Below are 16761 nucleotides of genomic sequence, written 5' to 3'. Positions count from 1 at the left end.
AGTTTTCAGAGCGTCTCCACACACATTACCTCGTTTAAGTTCCGAATTCATCCTGTGATGTGTGTATGACCATGCTCTGCCAGGAGGTGTGACCTGCCCAAGGTGTGATACTGTGTCACCTACTGACATCTATTGAGGCGTCCTGGCGGGATGGAACCCAGCCCCTCCGAAGCCTGTTGACTTACTCCACCACCGTTTTTTTCCTCCCAAGAAGAACTTTGAGATAATGTAGAAGGACTTATGCTCCCAACTGTGTTTAAATGCTCTAACATCATACCAAGGAGGCCTTGGAACTCATTTCTTGGGCATCCTTGAAAAATAAGTGACATTAGCGCTCTGTCCTAGATGGTTCTGCTCTTTACCATCCTGAAGGCAAAGGGATGAATCAGAGACCACTGACGGTGCCCAGCTCTGAATGAGTTGGGGAAGGTGGCAGTCGCATAGAGTGTGGTTTTAATGTCCTGCCTTTCACCATTTCATCATCTTAGAGTTTAGGCAAATGCTGATTCTTGTTAGGGGAAATTTTCACAACAAGAGTAAAGATGGAGCAATATCATAGTTCTCCCAGCTGAATCAAGGTTAAGCCATATACTAAAGTGAACTGTTAAAAGAAGGTGATCTTTTTCTGGAGTCCATAGAGCTCTTGGAATCAGACAGGTTCAATCATAGGCTTCAAGAAATTCACAAACTCTATGAAATTACAGACTTTTTGATATATGGGTATTTTCCTCTGGGGAAAGGATCTGTATGTAGAATTTATCATCAAAAGTGACTGTGACCCCAAAATGGTTATGAAACCAGAATCTTAGAGGGCTTTTTGGAAACCTTGAGGGGACTTGAGATGCCACCTACACTTGAAAAGGCACAGAGATGAATCTTGGTGAGCATTTCTTTAGCGCATTTCCAGTTGGCATAAAAGAATCATCAAAGTGGGCCTGTGGGACTTTTCTAACCCAAGATTCTCTTTCTGATTCAGGTATCAAAACGAACATGGTTGGAATGATCATTCCTATGCCTCCTGCACAGTTTCAGAGCAGAGTAACCAGGATACTACAACCTGAGACAGATCATCCCAAGCAAATATGATATGCCAGTAACTTGTGCTTAGTCATGCAGTTGTGTCCGACCCTTTGCGAACCCATGGACTGTAAAGCCCGCCAGGCTCCTCTGTCCATGGGATTTTTTCCAGGCAAGAGTACTGGAGTGGGTTGCTGTTTCCTCCTCCAGGGGCTCTTCCCAACTCAGGGATCAATCCCACGTCTCTTGTGGCTCTTGAATTGCAGACAGATTCTTTACTGCTGAGTCATTGGGGAGGCCTGATATTACTGTACCTCCCATCTTAAAAACGCCCTCCCTTTGACCTCATCAGGTGTTTTTCTAGCTATGATCCCATTTCTCTTCTCCCTTTACAGCAAAACTCTTAGAGAGAATTGCCTGCAGTCACTACCCCAGCCCCTTATCTGCCGTTTTCTCCTCTCTTTCTAACCTTTCTTCTTTCTGTTGTTCTCCTCTTGATGTTTCACATGTTGGCAGGAGTACTCGGACTTGTCTGGGTCCCAGGCCCACTGTAGGTGTGTGTGTTGGGTAGAGGTGCCGTCCCTTTTCATTCCAGTGTGTCTGTCAGCTTCACCCCTGCACTGACCCCCCTCCCCCCAACCCTACCAAGATCATGTGTGATCACCAGTCAGTTCTCTATTCTCATCCTGCTCAGCATCTCAACATTGACCCAGGGACCTACACTCCCCTCTCTCACACACTTTCCACACCTGCCTATTGGGACACCAGAGTCTCCTTTCTTCCCTATGTCTCTCATCACTCCTCAGCCTGCCGTGGGTGTCCCTGGCTCTCCCCTAAGGGTCCCTTTTCCTCCGATGCCATGCCTTCTCCTTGGAATGACCTCACCCGGGGCCCATGGCCCCTAATAGCATCTAGGCACCGAGGATCCCTGATTTGTATCTCATACCCTCCACCCCCTAGTCTGGATTTCTTTTTGTTTCTTTATTTTTTAACAGTAACTTCCCTTATTTATTTGTTTGGCTGTGTCGGGTCTCAGTTGGGGCACGCAGCATCTTCGCTGCATCACATGGGATCTTTTGTTGTGTCACATGGACTCTAGTTGTGGCACACGGGCTCCCGGGTGAGGGCTCTGTAGTTGTGTTGTGTGGGTTTAGTTGCCCTGCGGCATGTGGGATCTTAGTTCCCTGACCAGGGATCAAACCCATGTTCCTTGTAGGTTCCTAACTACTGTACCACCAGGGAAGATCCCTCAGTTCAGTTCAGTCAGTTCAGTCGCTCAGTCGCATCCGACTCTTTTTGACCCCATGAATTGCAGCGCGCCAGGCCTCCCTGTCCATCACCAACTGCCGGAGTTCACTCAGACTCATGTCCCTCGAGTCAGTGATGCCATCCAGCCATCTCATCCTCTGTTGTCCCCTTCTCCTCCTGCCCCCAATCCGTCCCAGCATCAGAGTCTTTTCCAATGAGTCAACTCTTCCCATGAGGTGGCCAAAGTACTGGAGTTTCAGCTTCAGCATCATTCCCTCCAAAGAAATCCCAGGACTGATCTCCTTCAGAATGGACTGGTTGGATCTCCTTGCAGTCCAAGGGACTCTCAAGAGTCTTCTCCAACACCACAGCTCTACTCTACATTTATAAACCAGGTGCCTGCTTGAAATCTCCACTTGCCTGTCTAATAGACACCTCAAATGACTGTTCTATCTTGATTTTTCCCCTCTCAAGCTTCTTGCTCTGCCACTGTTCCTCATCATGGTTAGTGGAATTCCTAGACACATTTTTGCTCAAGCCTCCAAGCCACAGTACAGTGCCCCCTTGACCTTTTTCTCTCCCTCACGCCTTCCTTACACCCATTTGTCAACCTCCCCTATTGACTGTCTTCAAAATGCACAGCCATGTCCTCACTTTCTGTGCTGCTGCAGCTCAGGCCCTTGTCGCTGCTCTCCACTCCTGCCTGGGCCCTTGGCACTGGTCTCCCCAGTTAGTCTTCCCCTGATGTCTATCTGTTCACAATGGCCACAGTGACCTTTTAAAAAATAAACCAGGTTGTACCACTCGCCTTAACCCTCAGCAGCTTCCTGTTACAGTTGGCCCTGAGTATCCTGGATTGGTTCCAGGATCTTCACAGATACTAAAATCCATGGCTGCCCCAGTCTCTTATACAAAATAGCATGGTATTTGCATATAAACTACGCACGTCCTCAGGTATACTTTACATCATCTCTAGATTGCTTATAATTCCTAATACAGTGTATATATAACACACAGAGTTATACATATGATGTAAGACTATATAAACAGTTGCCTGTGCTTGGCAAATTCAAGCTTTGATTTTGGGAACTTTCTTAATATTTTTTTTCTGAACATTTTTGATCTATACTTGGTTGAATCTGCATATATGGAACCTGTAGATATGGAGAGCTGACTGTATGCTTAGAATAAAATTCCCTTATTTTTACCAGTCTACAGGGCCTGAAACATCCAGTCTGTGAGTGCCCTTCTGGCCTCACTGTGGCCCCTGACTGTCTGGCTGCATCTACTCTTGCCTTTCCCCATTCAGCCTTCCCCCATTTGCACATGACTTTTTCATGCTATTACTGAGGTCTGTGCTCAAATGCCAGTTCTTCAAAGACTCCTTCCAGAGCACTCACTAAAATGTGTACTGCTCCACCCAGTATACCTTCACTCTTACCCTGCCCTGGCTTCCTTTTATGACCTATAAGTGCTTGAAATTATTTTCATATTTATGTAATACATATTCATATTATGTTGTAGCTGCATCAGGTCTTAGTTGCAGCACACAGGATCTTCATTGCAACATGTGGGATCTCTAGTTGTAATGTGCAGGCTTAGTTGCTCTGTGGCATGTGAGATTTTACTTTCCTGGACCAGGGGGTCAAGCTTGTGTCCCCTGCATTGCAAGGTGGATTCTAAACCACTAGACTGACTGCTGGGCCACAAGTCAGGGAAATATCCCTGCTTTGTTCTTTTTTGTATCCCTTGTGCTTAGACCAGGGCTGGCACATAGTAGGTGTTCAGATAATATCTGTTGAATGAATTTCAGCACTCTTGTAAAAAAAAATATATATATATATAGGGAAAAGCAGTGTATTTATAACTTTGAGATATAGGTATATCTCCTAAACATCAGTGAGTAAAATACAGATGAACAAAAAAATGAGGCATCATTTTTTTTCCTATCCAGTTGAAAAAAACCCAATGGTAGTGATAACAGTTGGTGAGAGTACCAGGTAATGGGTGCTCTGATTTACCACTGGTGGAAATAATAAAATCGTCTAAGTTTTCATAAATGATGAGTCACGGGTGATTTTTATCTCAATTTTTGTGGCTGTGTTTTCCATTTTTTTGCATAGTTACTTTTCTCCCCCAATAATTCCTTTTTAAATCAGAAAAATCTGATAATTTAAATCCCCACCCCTCTCCTCACTCTCTTTTTTTTTAAATTAACCTGGCTGGATCCTGGTATGAGCAAACTTATAAACCTGATTCCAGCAGTAGGATGGTCTTGTTTTGTTGTTGAACCTCTCAGAATGTTTCATCTGAATCCTATATTAGGATTTTCAGGAACGGTGCAAAATCAGTCACTGAAAATTGTGTGCACAGAATCACTCTTGATCGGAAATCCTGGCTGGTTTGGGGTGCCCATCGGAAATGTGGGGCTGGGAAAAATATGCAGCCTTAATGGGGGCCCACCCAGTTAAAGGTGGGGTCCCACAACACTTCCTGCCAAGACCCAGGTCTTCATAGGCAGGGGAAGCCTCCCATTTCTTGTCTGATAGATAACCTGCCTGACTCCCTGGCTGCTTGGGCCTGAGTTGAAAACAATGATCACAGCCACACACGCCTTTCCGTCTGCTGTGCATGGCTGATGCCCGTTTCCCTGGACACCTCCATGCCCTGTTCTGCCAGTGCCCACACAGTCAGCCCTCACACAGCCAGCCCTCCTGTCTGGGCCCCAGATCCCCAGAAGGGAGGCTTGCAGGTGACTCACCAGTGGGCCATCCTGCGGTCTAACCCTTGTTTCTTTCTTCTCTGGAGGTGCACTGTTAGTTTGATGTTTCATTTCATTATATCATTTCTGGACTTGGCAGTTCAGTTCCAGAGTACCCGGTGGCTCACCTGAGCGGTGTCCACCCAGACGTCTGGGAGCTTACCAAAGAGCCAGCGCACACTGGGCTGCGAGCCCTGGGCTGTCGCCTTTATGCTTTCTCAGCCTCAGTTCTCTTCGACCTTGGCCCTCTGACAGTTGGCACAGCTGACCGCAGGAACCTGCCAAGGACCAGGGGTTGTTTTGAGTGGCACGGGGAACTGAGGGTTGGGGCTGGCTGAGGGTTGTGCCTCCCTGGTGTTCGCAAGCCGAGTGGCACACGCTTAGACCGACTACTGAGATTCCCTGTGCAGGGGCCTGGTGAAGTGGGGAGTGGGGCTGATTCCAGTATTGGTCACCTGTTGGATGCCCTTGTCCCTTCTCCCACCTGCCTGCTGATCGGGTGGAGAGTTGCCAATAAAAAGTCCTGCTTCCTGCCTCAACCACCTGGTGGATATCTGATTGTGTTTGAAAAATGCCTGATCCATCTTCATTATGCTTCTTAGAGACAGTGCCTGTCGGGGAAGTAGGAGCAAAAAGACCACCAGGACAAGTGTTGTCCTCTGTTGGCGTCTGCTGTGACTTGAGCCTGGTTGGGACTCAGGCCCAGGGTCCCCTCCACTGTCTCAGACCTCAGGGACAAGTGGAATTGTAGCTTCTCTTGTCCCTTTTGCCCAGCCAGCCCTGCCCTTAGTCAGTAATTCATTTATCTGTACCTTCGTGTTTCCCAGCCTATTTCAGGAGGCTCCAAAAAACTCTGCCATCTTGGATTTAACCACCTTCTTTTCTTCTCACAGCTTAAACTTTGGAACAAATACCGAATTTCCAACATTCCATCGCTCATATTCTTAGATGCCACTTCTGGGAAGGTCGTGTGCAGGAATGGGCTGCTGGTGATCCGTGATGACCCAGAGGGTAAGACCTTGCCATGTCCCCCTACCCTGCCCTCCTCCCTGTTGGTAGAGAGCATAAAAAGGAAATACATGAGTGCGGAGTTATTTGGCTAGAGAATATTGTCTTGATGAAATTATAGTATTCTCCAGGTCATGGTTAAGGTTTTTACAGAGATCAGAATGTCCCTCATGGGGGCTTTAATTCATGGGCCAAAGGAGAAGGAATCTGAAAAAGGAAGTTTAGCTTTGAGGGCTGAGGAGGCTGTTGAGAAGCAGCTTGAGCCCAGCTACTGACTTCTATTGCTGTTTCAGCAGCAGCTCTCACTTCCACAATCAGAGGCAGCCTGTATGGTTTGGGGATTTTTTTTTTTTCTCTTGAAAATATTACTATCACAGGGAGAGGAAGAAGAGGGTGATAGGAGTGGAGGGAGTAACATGGAAGCATATACACTATCATATATAAAATAGATAGCCAATGGAAATTTTCTGTATGACTCAGGAAACTCAAACTGAGACTCTGTAACAACCTAGAGGCGGGTAGGAAAGGGTGTGAGGTGGCAGGGAGGCTCACGAGGGAGGAACATATGTATATATATGGCTAATTCATGTAGATACATGGCAGAAATCAAACCTATGTTGTAAAGTAGTTATCCTTCAATTAAAAATAAATAAATTTAAAAGTATATATTACCATAGCAAAATTGCAGTCTCCTTGTTGCTTTCCTGGCCCTAGCGTCCCTCATTTCTTGAAGTGAAAAAGTGAAAATGTTAGTCACTCAGTTGAGTTCAGCTCTTTGCAACCTCATGGACTGCAGCTCATCAGGCTCCTCTGTCCGTGGAATTATCCAGGCAAGAATACTGGTTTGGGTTGTCATTCCCCTCTCCGGGGGATCTTCCTTACCCAGGGATTGAACCGGGTCTCCTGCACTGCAGGCAGATTCTTTACCATCTGAGCCACCAGGAAAGCCTCATTCCCTTGATGTTGCCCAAATCCTAAGCCTTGGTCTTCCTGACCGGCTGGGTGGATGGCTGTGTCTGGGTGACTCTCGTCACCTTGCTCAGAGGCTGTCCAGGGCCTGTTTCTTTCCCCTGGGCACTGGAGTCATACAAAGGCTATAAGATCTTCTGTCCCTCATGTATTCATCCAATTACAGAGTTCATCCCTGATCACAAATTTTCCCAGTAAAAATTTCATCTTCTTAAAAAAATTGCCCTCAGTAAAAACCAGGGCAGTTACAATAGAACCAAGTCTTTATCTTCTGAAGTGTAAACACACAGGCACGCACGCGTGCACACACCCCCAACTCTGAAGCTTGTTAAAAGCCCAGCTTCCCCAGCCCTACCCCCAGAGGTTTTTGCTTCCATGTGTTTCAGGGTGGACTCAGCCACCTGCTTTTCCAGCCAGGATCTGCGTCTCCCTCCCGCTCCCCACCCACCCCAGGCGATTTTGAGCCAGTGGTCCCTGGACCACCCTGTGAGAAAATGTGTTCTGTTGAGTGGGGAGCATATTGTGTGCTCTCCTGCCTGGGGCTTATGTGACATCAGAATGTCAACCATCTGGGTCGAGTGGTTTTGCACTTTCCTTTCACTAGACTGAAATTCTCCTCTTACTTGATTCCCTGGGCCCCAACCCAGACCAGCTGAATCAGAATCTCTGGATGTGGGACCCAGGAGCATCAGATTTTAAAACTCCCTGGCTGATTCTAAAATGTAAAGTTGGGAGCCACTGAGAGCCCAGGGTTGGAATTGAAGAAACTCACAGTTAATGGGCTTCCTTGGTGCATCAGTGGTAAAGAATCCTCCTGCCAATGCAGGTTCTATCCCTGGGTCAGAAAGATCCCCTGCAGGAGGAAATGGCAACCCGCTCCTGTATTCTTGCCTGGGAAAATCCTGTGGACAAGAGAGCCTAGTGGGCTACAGTCCATAGAGTCACAAAGAGTCGGATGTGACTCAGTGACTTAGCATGCACGCATACTTGGTTAATACCCAAGGCAGTGATTCCCCAACTGTCCCATCGGCACAGTTGCCTGGGGAGTCATTTGGCCTTGTTTTGGCCGTGCATCTTCAGCCCTGCCCCAGGATCCTGAGATAGGGGTGGGGAAGTGGGTGGCGGGTAACTTTGGCTTCTGTACTTTTCAAAAGCTCCCCAGGAGATGGGTCCTGTGATCCTCCAGGTTCAGGAACCATGGCTTTGAGGGTAGGTAGGGCTCTGCCATGAATGAGTCCTGCTTTTATTCCTGCTCTAGCTGCCAGTCCTACGGATATGTTAGCTAATACCATTTGGTGATAAAGTTGTCGCCCTCTGCATCCTGGAAGCCTCTTGGGTCAGAGGCTCTGAGGAAGAGTCTTAACATTCTCGCCATCTGTTGCCTGTTTCAGGTTTGGAATTCCCCTGGGGACCTAAACCCTTCAGGGAAGTCATTGCAGGGCCCTTGCTTAGAAATAACGGGCAGTCCCTGGAGAGCAGCAGCCTGGAGGGGTCTCACGTGGGAGTCTATTTCTCCGCACACTGGGTGAGTGCTGGGTCCCTCTTTCATCCAGACAGAAGGGAGCAGTGATGTCGCCACCGAGACTAGCTGGGGTTGGCTTCTGAAGGTGTGACTGCTCAGGTGTCATTTCCTGGCATTCCTGCTCTCTCCTGGGTCTCGTGCATTGCTGGCATGCTTCCAGTGCTTACTGTTATGAATGATACTAGCAGCAAGAAAAGGACTTCTTTGGACTGGCCTGAAAGGAAGGTCCTTCCCCCTAAAAATACATAAATAAAAAGGGGAGTCCTCCTAACCCGTTCTGATAAGACTCCCCACGTTCTCTTAGGGGATTCGTTTTAACAGCTGCCCGCTGACCCCAGATGCTCACCATCACAAGAGGCCCATTTATTTCTGCCTCTTCCATAAACTGGAAATGTGATCCACATCCAGTGTGGGTCTTGCTGAACCAGCCTCTGCTGGCAGGCGGCTGGGACTGGGGCAGGAGAAGGCAGGACGGAGGCTACAGGCTCCCACTCATTTCTTGCAGTGTCCACCCTGCCGAAGCCTCACCCGGGTCCTGGTGGAGTCCTACCGGAAGATCAAGGAGGCCGGCCAGAAATTCGAGATCATCTTTGTTAGTGCGGACAGGTAACGTGTGCTGACAGGTTGGCGGACAGGGTGTCGGTGTGTCTCCCCTTTTCCACAGGTGGATGATGGCTCTTGCCTTACATGCTCTGTAGCTGAGAACTTGGGGCTAGGGCTTGGGGAAGACCTGTCTGGGATGATTGGCAGGAGGGCAGATATATTTCATATTTAATCATGTAATTGTCTACGGGGAGCCAAGAAAAACCCATTCTTGCTGTCAGTATTAAGGGACATCCTTATTCTGGCCTGGGGCATTGGAGATTAGGATGCATTTTTTTTTCTGGTCAGTTCAACTCTTTGGATGGTGGTGAGTAGATATGGAAGAAGGAGGATGTAAAGAAAAGAGCCAGAGACTAATGGAATATGACACCTGTCTTAGCTGGCTCTGCATTCATTTTTCTTAGCTCTGGCCACATGCTTTTCCTGGGGTCTCCCCACAAAACAAGAAGTGCAGGCTTTCTTCCCAGAGTATGTCAGGGCCTTTTAGCCTCAATTTCCTCTGTTTCTTGCCCTCTCACTGGTTTTACTCACCAGTGACCTTCCTTCATCACAAAACTCCAGCCCTGGTTCAGACCGAGCCACCAGGCTTCCTTTTCACAGAAGGATTGCTGAGATGCCAACACACTGAGGGCCATGTATGCACTGCAGTATCCTTAATGCCTGTATGATGCTATGCTCAGTTGTATTGGCCCCTGAGCCCACCCCTCTGCTCCCTAGGGCAAGCTTGAAGCCATGTCACAGGGTTTTTTAAAGCTTAAAAAAAAAAAAAAATCAAGTTGGGAATTCCCCAGTGGTCCAGGGGTTAGGACTCTGTGCTCTCACTGCCAAGGGCCCTGGTTCAATCCCTGATCAAGGAACTAAGATCCCACAAGCTGCACCACCAAAAAAATAAATAAATAAATCTTTTTAAAAATAAAAATTAAAATGTCAACTTTATTGAAGTATAATTTACATACAGTAAAATACATGCATTCTAGGTATACAGTTCAGTGAATTTTGACTAATGTACCTGTGTCACCAACAGAGTAAAGATATAGAACATTCCCATCAATGAAAAGAATCCCTTGTGGGATTCCCCTGTGGTTAAGAATCCTTCCAATGAAGGGGTGTGGGTTCAAACCCTGGTCAGCAAACTAGGGTCCCATATGCAACAGGGTGCAGCCAATTTTTTAATTCTTAAAAAAAAGAGAACTCCTGTGCCTTTTCTTAGTTGCCCCCAAATTCCAGCCCCACAGATCTCTGATCTGCTTCTATCATTTAATTGAATTTATCACTCTTAGAGTTTCTTAGATATGGAATCATAGGTGTATGCTTGGTTAAAAGTGCCTGTGCATATCTCAGTTATATGCACAGATTACAGGTATTACAGGGAAGGAGTTGTCTGAACATCTAGGCTCCTAATTAAAGGAAGACCTGTCCATGTTGAAAAGAAAAGCTGAGCTTGAATTGACTGGGTAGGCTGCAGAGGAGCAGTCTGTTGAAATGCCTGGCGTTTCGGCCTGGCATCCACCTGCTGTGTGGGGCCTTGTGCACTGGGTCGGTCCTTCCCCAGCCTGGTGTTCAGGGAGCACAGTGATTAGAAGCTGGGGCGTCTGTAGGGCCCAGGACGCAATTTGGTGGGAGGCGAGGAGGACCCGATGGGGGTGCCTTGAGGAGTAATAGAGCTTTGTCTCTGTGCATGTGTCTCTGTAGGTCCGAGGACTCATTCAAACAGTACTTCAGTGAGATGCCGTGGCTCGCAGTCCCCTACACCGACGAGGCCCGGCGGTCGCGTCTCAACCGGCTGTATGGAATCCAAGGTAGGCGTTCCCGACTCTGAGGCTCCTTGGAATCCAGCTCATCTGGGTTCACCACCTCTTTGGCTTTCCTTCTGGAGGGGAAAGAACATCTTTATTTCCATGAATGTTCACATTCTTCAGCATCTTAAAAATATGCGGTGGGTTTTGTGGTATGTAGATTATACCTCATTAAAGCCATTTTTTGTAAAAGAAAAAGTGCCTGTCTGGGTGAGACAGCTACTTCTCACCACCCAGCCTAGTGGGTTCTGAGATGCTTGGGCTACAGAGCTCAAACGCCCAAGTGACCGGGTCAAAACCTGTCAACAGACCTGAGAGTGACCTTTGGTTCCATCACTCAGGTTCTTTGAGCCTCAGTTTCCTCATCTGCAAAATGCAGATGATAAATTACCACAAAGAGTTGCTGGGAGCATGAATAGGATAAAGCAGATCCAGTACTTCTCACCATTCCTGAAGCCTCAGAGTAAAGGGTGAGGAGGGGGTACTGCCTTGTAGGTGACAGAACAGATTTCCTGAGAGTGTCGAAAGCTTGGACTTGAAGTACTGATCGTGGTGTTTCCAGAAATAATGATTACTAGTGAGACAATCTGCATTTTTATTCTTTGTATATGAATACCTCTTTCCCAACCTTCATCCAACTCACTGGAAAAGACCCTGATGCTGGAAAAGATTGAGGGCAGGAGAAGAGGATGACAGAGGATGATGGTTGGATGGTATCATTGACTCAATGGACATGAGCTTGAGCAAACCCCAGAAGATGGTAAAGGACAGAGAAGCCTGGTGCGCTACAGTCCCTGGGGTTGCAGAGTCAGACACAATTGAGCAACTAAACAGCAAGCCTTCACCTAGCTGGGTTTTTTTCTTGGTGGCCTGTTAAGAGTTAAATGCATTCTGTTTGTATTAGTGGTACCAGATCCTGGTCAGCCCTAGAAAGTTAACAGCTAATATTTGAGTTCTCAGGATTCCTTGTTTTATAGGGGATGGGAAAAAAAGAGACAAACCAAGATCTACCCATAAACTCCACAGCTTGTGGGGGGACTTAACCTTTTTTCTTCACGATTTAGAGTAAGGATATTGCTTTTGTTAGGAGCTAGTTTCAAGAAATTGATATTTCATCTAAAACTGGTGATTCTTGGGACTTCTCTGGCAGTCCAGTGGTTAAGACTCCATGTTTCCACAGCAGGGGGCTCAGGTTCATTGCCTGGTCAGAAAACTAAGATCCCATATGCCCTTCAGTGTGGCAAAAAGTAAATAAATGATTCTCAATTTCAAATGTACATAAGAACTCCCTGGGGCTTTTGTGAAGATGCAGATTCAGATTCAGTGGTTCTGGGGTGTGGCAGAGATCCTGCCTTTCTAGCAAGCCCCCAGGCGATGCCAGTGCTGCTTGTCCAGGCTCTGCACTTTGGGCATAAAGTCAAGGTCTGTTAATCCTTGAGAATCCTTTGAGAATTTTGGAGCTTTAGGTCTCCTAGTAATTTAAAAAGATGAAAGCAGTTTTCCTTCCAAACAGAAGTGGAGTGACATGACATGGTTTACTATTCCAGCAGGATGGGTACCAGTTGGTTAGTTTAAAGGAGATGGTGCAGGTGTATTTCCTTCCAGCACTCTGCTTGCAGAGAGACTTAAAACATGTGTGCCTTCTTAGCATAGAAGCAGTATTTCTTGAGATAAGGGATGACTCTAGACCAGTGGTAGTTAAACAGAGGGTTAAATTGCTGCTTAGTGGGGATAAGTAAAACTGCATGTCTCTCAGTTCACTTATTCATTCATTCAACAAGTATTTGCTGAAGGCAGTCCCCTACTGCTGACTGACCTTGAGCAAGCTTTATCTTTTTTTTTTTTTTCAGTAAAATTGGGAAGTCTCAGTGTTGGGTACAGAGTAGGCACTTAATATTTAACTGACTGACTTAGGGAGAAAGGGGAAAATCTTTTATTTTACAACCTAAAAAAGATAAAGTTTTGGATGTCCGAAAACTTGCTAACAGAAAGGCAACTAACAATATGGCAAAGAATCTATTTCCTTAATAGAAAAAAGAGCCCTTTCCAGATTTGTTCAGTCACTCAGTCATGTCTGACACTTTGCAACTCCATGGACTGCAGCCTACCAGGCTTCCCTGTACTTTACTATCTCTCGGAGTTTGCTCAAACTCATGTCCATTGAGTCAACAATGCCATCCAACTATCTCATCCTCTGTTGCCCCCTTCTCCTGCTGCCCTCAATCTTTCCTAGCATCAGGGTCTTTCCCAGTGAATCAACTCTTCGCATCAGGTGGCCAAAGTATTGGAGCTTCAGCTTCAGCATCAGTCCAAAAAAAGAGAGAGAAACAATTTAATTAAAAATATGTATGTGTAGGATATAAGGTGGGCAATTCAGCTGATGCATATTGTCAGAATGGATAAGAAAAATATTCAGGATAATTTTAATTCATGATTTACAGATAAAAACACTGAATTTGTACCTGTTACATTTGCAAAGAACTCTACTCTCCAAAAAAGGATAATCCCTAGTATGGGGAAGAGAGGAGGCTGCTAGGAGGAATCTAATCAGGACAAAATTTCCAGGAGAGATTGGCGATACACACCAGAGGCCTTAAAAAATGGACAAAACCTTTGATTTCAAAATCCCACTTGTAGGAATTTATGTTCAGGAAGTTACCCTATAGCACCTAGCAGAAACTGAACTTCTTTGCGGTTGGAGGTGCATTTTTATTTTTTCTCTCATCTTTTGTATACTTTGGATTTCCTCACAGACCACAATTCTTTCCTTGCTTTAGCCCTGAGAAAACTCAGAACTGAATTTGTAACCACGTTTAGCAGTTTCGCAAAGCTGACCATTTCTCTGCATGCCCTAGATCCTAGCTTGGTTTTCTCTTCCTGCCTTGTTCTCTTCTCAGTGGGATGTTTTCATTTGTTTATATTTTGTTTATTTGGTTGCACCAGGTCTTAGCTGTGGCATGCAAACTCTTAGTTGCAGCATCTGGGAACTAGTTCCCTGACCAGGGATCAAACCCAGGCCCTTTGCATTGGGAGCATGGCGTCTTAGCTACTGGACCATCAGAGCAGTCTCGGTTTTCATCTGTTTTTCATTGAATTATATCATTCACTTTTTAAGCTGCCTCCAGTCCTTTTTGGAAAAAAGGTGGGGCAGATTTAAATGGACAGGTTTTTTCTTGAGTTTCCACTAACCACTACTATACACTGAATTTGGTGGGAAATAAAAAACCGGAAGTTTATCCCAGTGCTACCCTGGAGTGGACAAGGTGAGGTCCACTTTGGGAAATAACTTCAGTAGGGTGATGCCTTTTGAAGAACTAGAATGTGTTGGTCAGATAGGTGACACTTTGTATGATGACTCGGGAAATCAAACTCATCCCATATAGCAAAGTGCGTGCTGGGCCTCGCTTGGCCACTCTGGTCTATCACGTGGGCTCTCATCTTCTTTCCAGGCACAGGTCCTCCGTGAAGCATAAGCTTTTTCTTCTCTGAGGAAAGGAGTTGCCCTTTCTTGGATGCAGAGGCCAGTGAGGTGCAGATCCTATTCTTTGTGGTCGATACTAAGGCCCTGAGGTCACCTGAAAGTAATAAATTACCACAGGATGGCCTGTATCATGCACAGCCAGTTTGAGGGTGGGGGTCTCTCCTCTCCCTTTGCTCCATGAGATGCTTCTTGGGGCCCTTGGTAGTGGAGGAGACACAGAGTAGCAGTCTCCTTAAGGAGAGATCACAAGGCCTGTGAGATTCCACGCTAGTTTTAGACACACAACTGAGGATGGAAGGTGCCCTTCCATCAGATGTTGGCAGGGCATGAAAAAATTGATTGTTTTCTCTCTGCCTTCTGAGAGCAGAGAAGGGAACTCTCCTTTCGACTCCTCTAGCTGTCAACATACAAATAGAACAGCGGTCAGAGCCCTGGTTGTTAGGTGTGGTCCAGACAGCCAGCACGCGGGTGACCACAAATGAGCAGGAAGAGAAAGGAGCATTTTCAGAGATGCATTCATTTGGCTCAGCCTCTTAAGGCCTGGCAGTGTGTGGATAAGCACATATGTGGTTCCCAGACTTCAAGGAGCCCTCATCTGAGGATCAGAAAGCTGATCTGAAGAGGCCCTGTGCCCAGGCAAGCAGCGGCCGGGCAACCACACAAAAGAACCCAGCTCTGCACTGGCCCGTCCTGCTGCTCCTTGTCTGCTGGCTCCGTGGAGCGCTTGCCCTGCTGTCTGCAGCAGTCTGTCTTCAGCTTGGACCTGCCTGCTTTCCCAGCTCCCCACTTCCTCCTTCCTCACTCTTGGGTTCTCCCCCTGGCAGAGCGTTTTGTGCTGACTGCTCACTTGATCATTGACCTCTTTGGCTGGGCCTTAGGATTCGCTCCTGTAAGCAGCCTGTCTGACACTGCTGGTTCACCCTGATCTGTCCACCTCTGGCCCTATCTAACCAGAAATGCACTAAAGCACAGTGAGACAAGAATGTGGAAGAGCCTCACAGGATCCTTCTCAAGGCAGCGTTTAATGGAGGGCCGCACAATGGAATAATCTAAGTTCACAGGAGACTCTGGCTTGGGACTCTTGAGCCAGGAAGGTTTCCTGGAGGAGGTGACTCTCAAGCAGGGCTTTACAGAATGTCCGGGATTTAGGTAGAGGGTTTGGGACATTCCAGGCCAAAGGCCAGAGCAAGATGTCCATGGTGTACTATAGGGAGACTGAGTGATAAGGCTGGTGAGCACCAGTCTGTGGTCCTTGAACTTGGTCCTTTGGACTTTGGAGCTTTTGGAAAATTTTAATTAAAGGAAAATCAGTGCAGTAGTGACATTTAAGCTAGACTGGAAGAGAAATCCCAGAGGCACATTGTTTGTCATTGTTCAGTCGATCAGTCGTATCCAACTCTTGGCAACCCCGTGGACTGCAGCACACCAGGCTTCCCTGTCCTCCACTGTCTTCTGGAGTTTGCCCAAGTTCATGTCCATTGAGTTAGTTATGCTGTGTAACCATCTGGTCCTCTGTCACCCTCTTCTTTTGCCTTCAATCTTTCCCAGCATCAGGGTCTTTTCTAATGAATTGGCTCTTCGCATCAGGTGGCCAAAGTATTGGAGCTTCAGCATCAGTCCTTCCAATGAATATTCGGGGTTGATTTCCTTCAGGATCAACTGGTTTGCTCTCCTTGCAGTTCCAGGGACTCTCAAGAGTCTCATTATCCCCTGGCGCATGTTATCCCCTGGGATTTCTAATGAATTCATTGTGCTCCCACTGTAGCCAGGCCTCAGGCTGTGGCTCGGCCGCTCCCTCGGGCTCCAGGGTCAGTGGACCTAAGAGGATGCGGGCAGCCTCACAGGGTCACTTTAGCTTCATGACATTTTTGGGGTCCCCTCAACATTAAGGGTCCAGTAGCTTAGTAGAAGCACATGTTGTTAGTAAATTCTTATGCTGCATCTTCCTGTGATCTTACCAGTCAACATTCCACTGCCTTTGACTACCAAAATACAAGGTTAAAATATCGATATACTTCTCTACTTCATATAGATATATAGAAGCGAAAATCCATGACTTGTTCTAGGGGTCTTGAGGGTGGGGTTACTGAGAAGATGCCTTTGCACCCTTGCACAGGCTAGCCCACGAACAGAGTAACGGAGGTGTGGAGGGGTGATTGGCTGGGGACCTGACGTCCCAGGGCCATCACTTTCCTCCCTGTTGGCATCTCCCATGGCCCAGACTACCCACCGACCCTGGGTGCATGTCTCTCTCCTGAACTCCCTGTCTCCCTCCTCTCCGCCATGAAACCATCTGTTACGTCATCAGGTCTGTAACTTGGAATGTCTGTGTGTCTGCCCATCTCCTTTCTTCTTT

The 16761-nt window shown here is 46.9% G+C and overlaps 1 protein-coding gene across 1 annotated transcript in view; it reads left to right on the top strand.

Annotated features, from left to right (window-relative positions):
• Nucleotides 1-16761, top strand: part of NXN (nucleoredoxin) — a 161330-nt gene that overhangs the window by 130426 nt on the left and 14143 nt on the right. The window contains exons 2-5 of the mRNA XM_040243834.1: nucleotides 5920-6037; nucleotides 8395-8528; nucleotides 9031-9131; nucleotides 10821-10927. Of these exons, the coding sequence (XP_040099768.1) occupies nucleotides 5920-6037; nucleotides 8395-8528; nucleotides 9031-9131; nucleotides 10821-10927 (460 nt within the window). The remainder of the gene's footprint in view (nucleotides 1-5919; nucleotides 6038-8394; nucleotides 8529-9030; nucleotides 9132-10820; nucleotides 10928-16761) is intronic.

This window comes from Oryx dammah, unplaced genomic scaffold (genome assembly GCF_014754425.2).
Source record: "Oryx dammah isolate SB20612 unplaced genomic scaffold, SCBI_Odam_1.1 HiC_scaffold_8, whole genome shotgun sequence".
Lineage (NCBI taxonomy): Eukaryota > Metazoa > Chordata > Mammalia > Artiodactyla > Bovidae > Oryx > Oryx dammah.
Note: the sequence above shows the minus strand (reverse complement) of the source record. Positions and strands in the feature narration are given on the sequence as shown.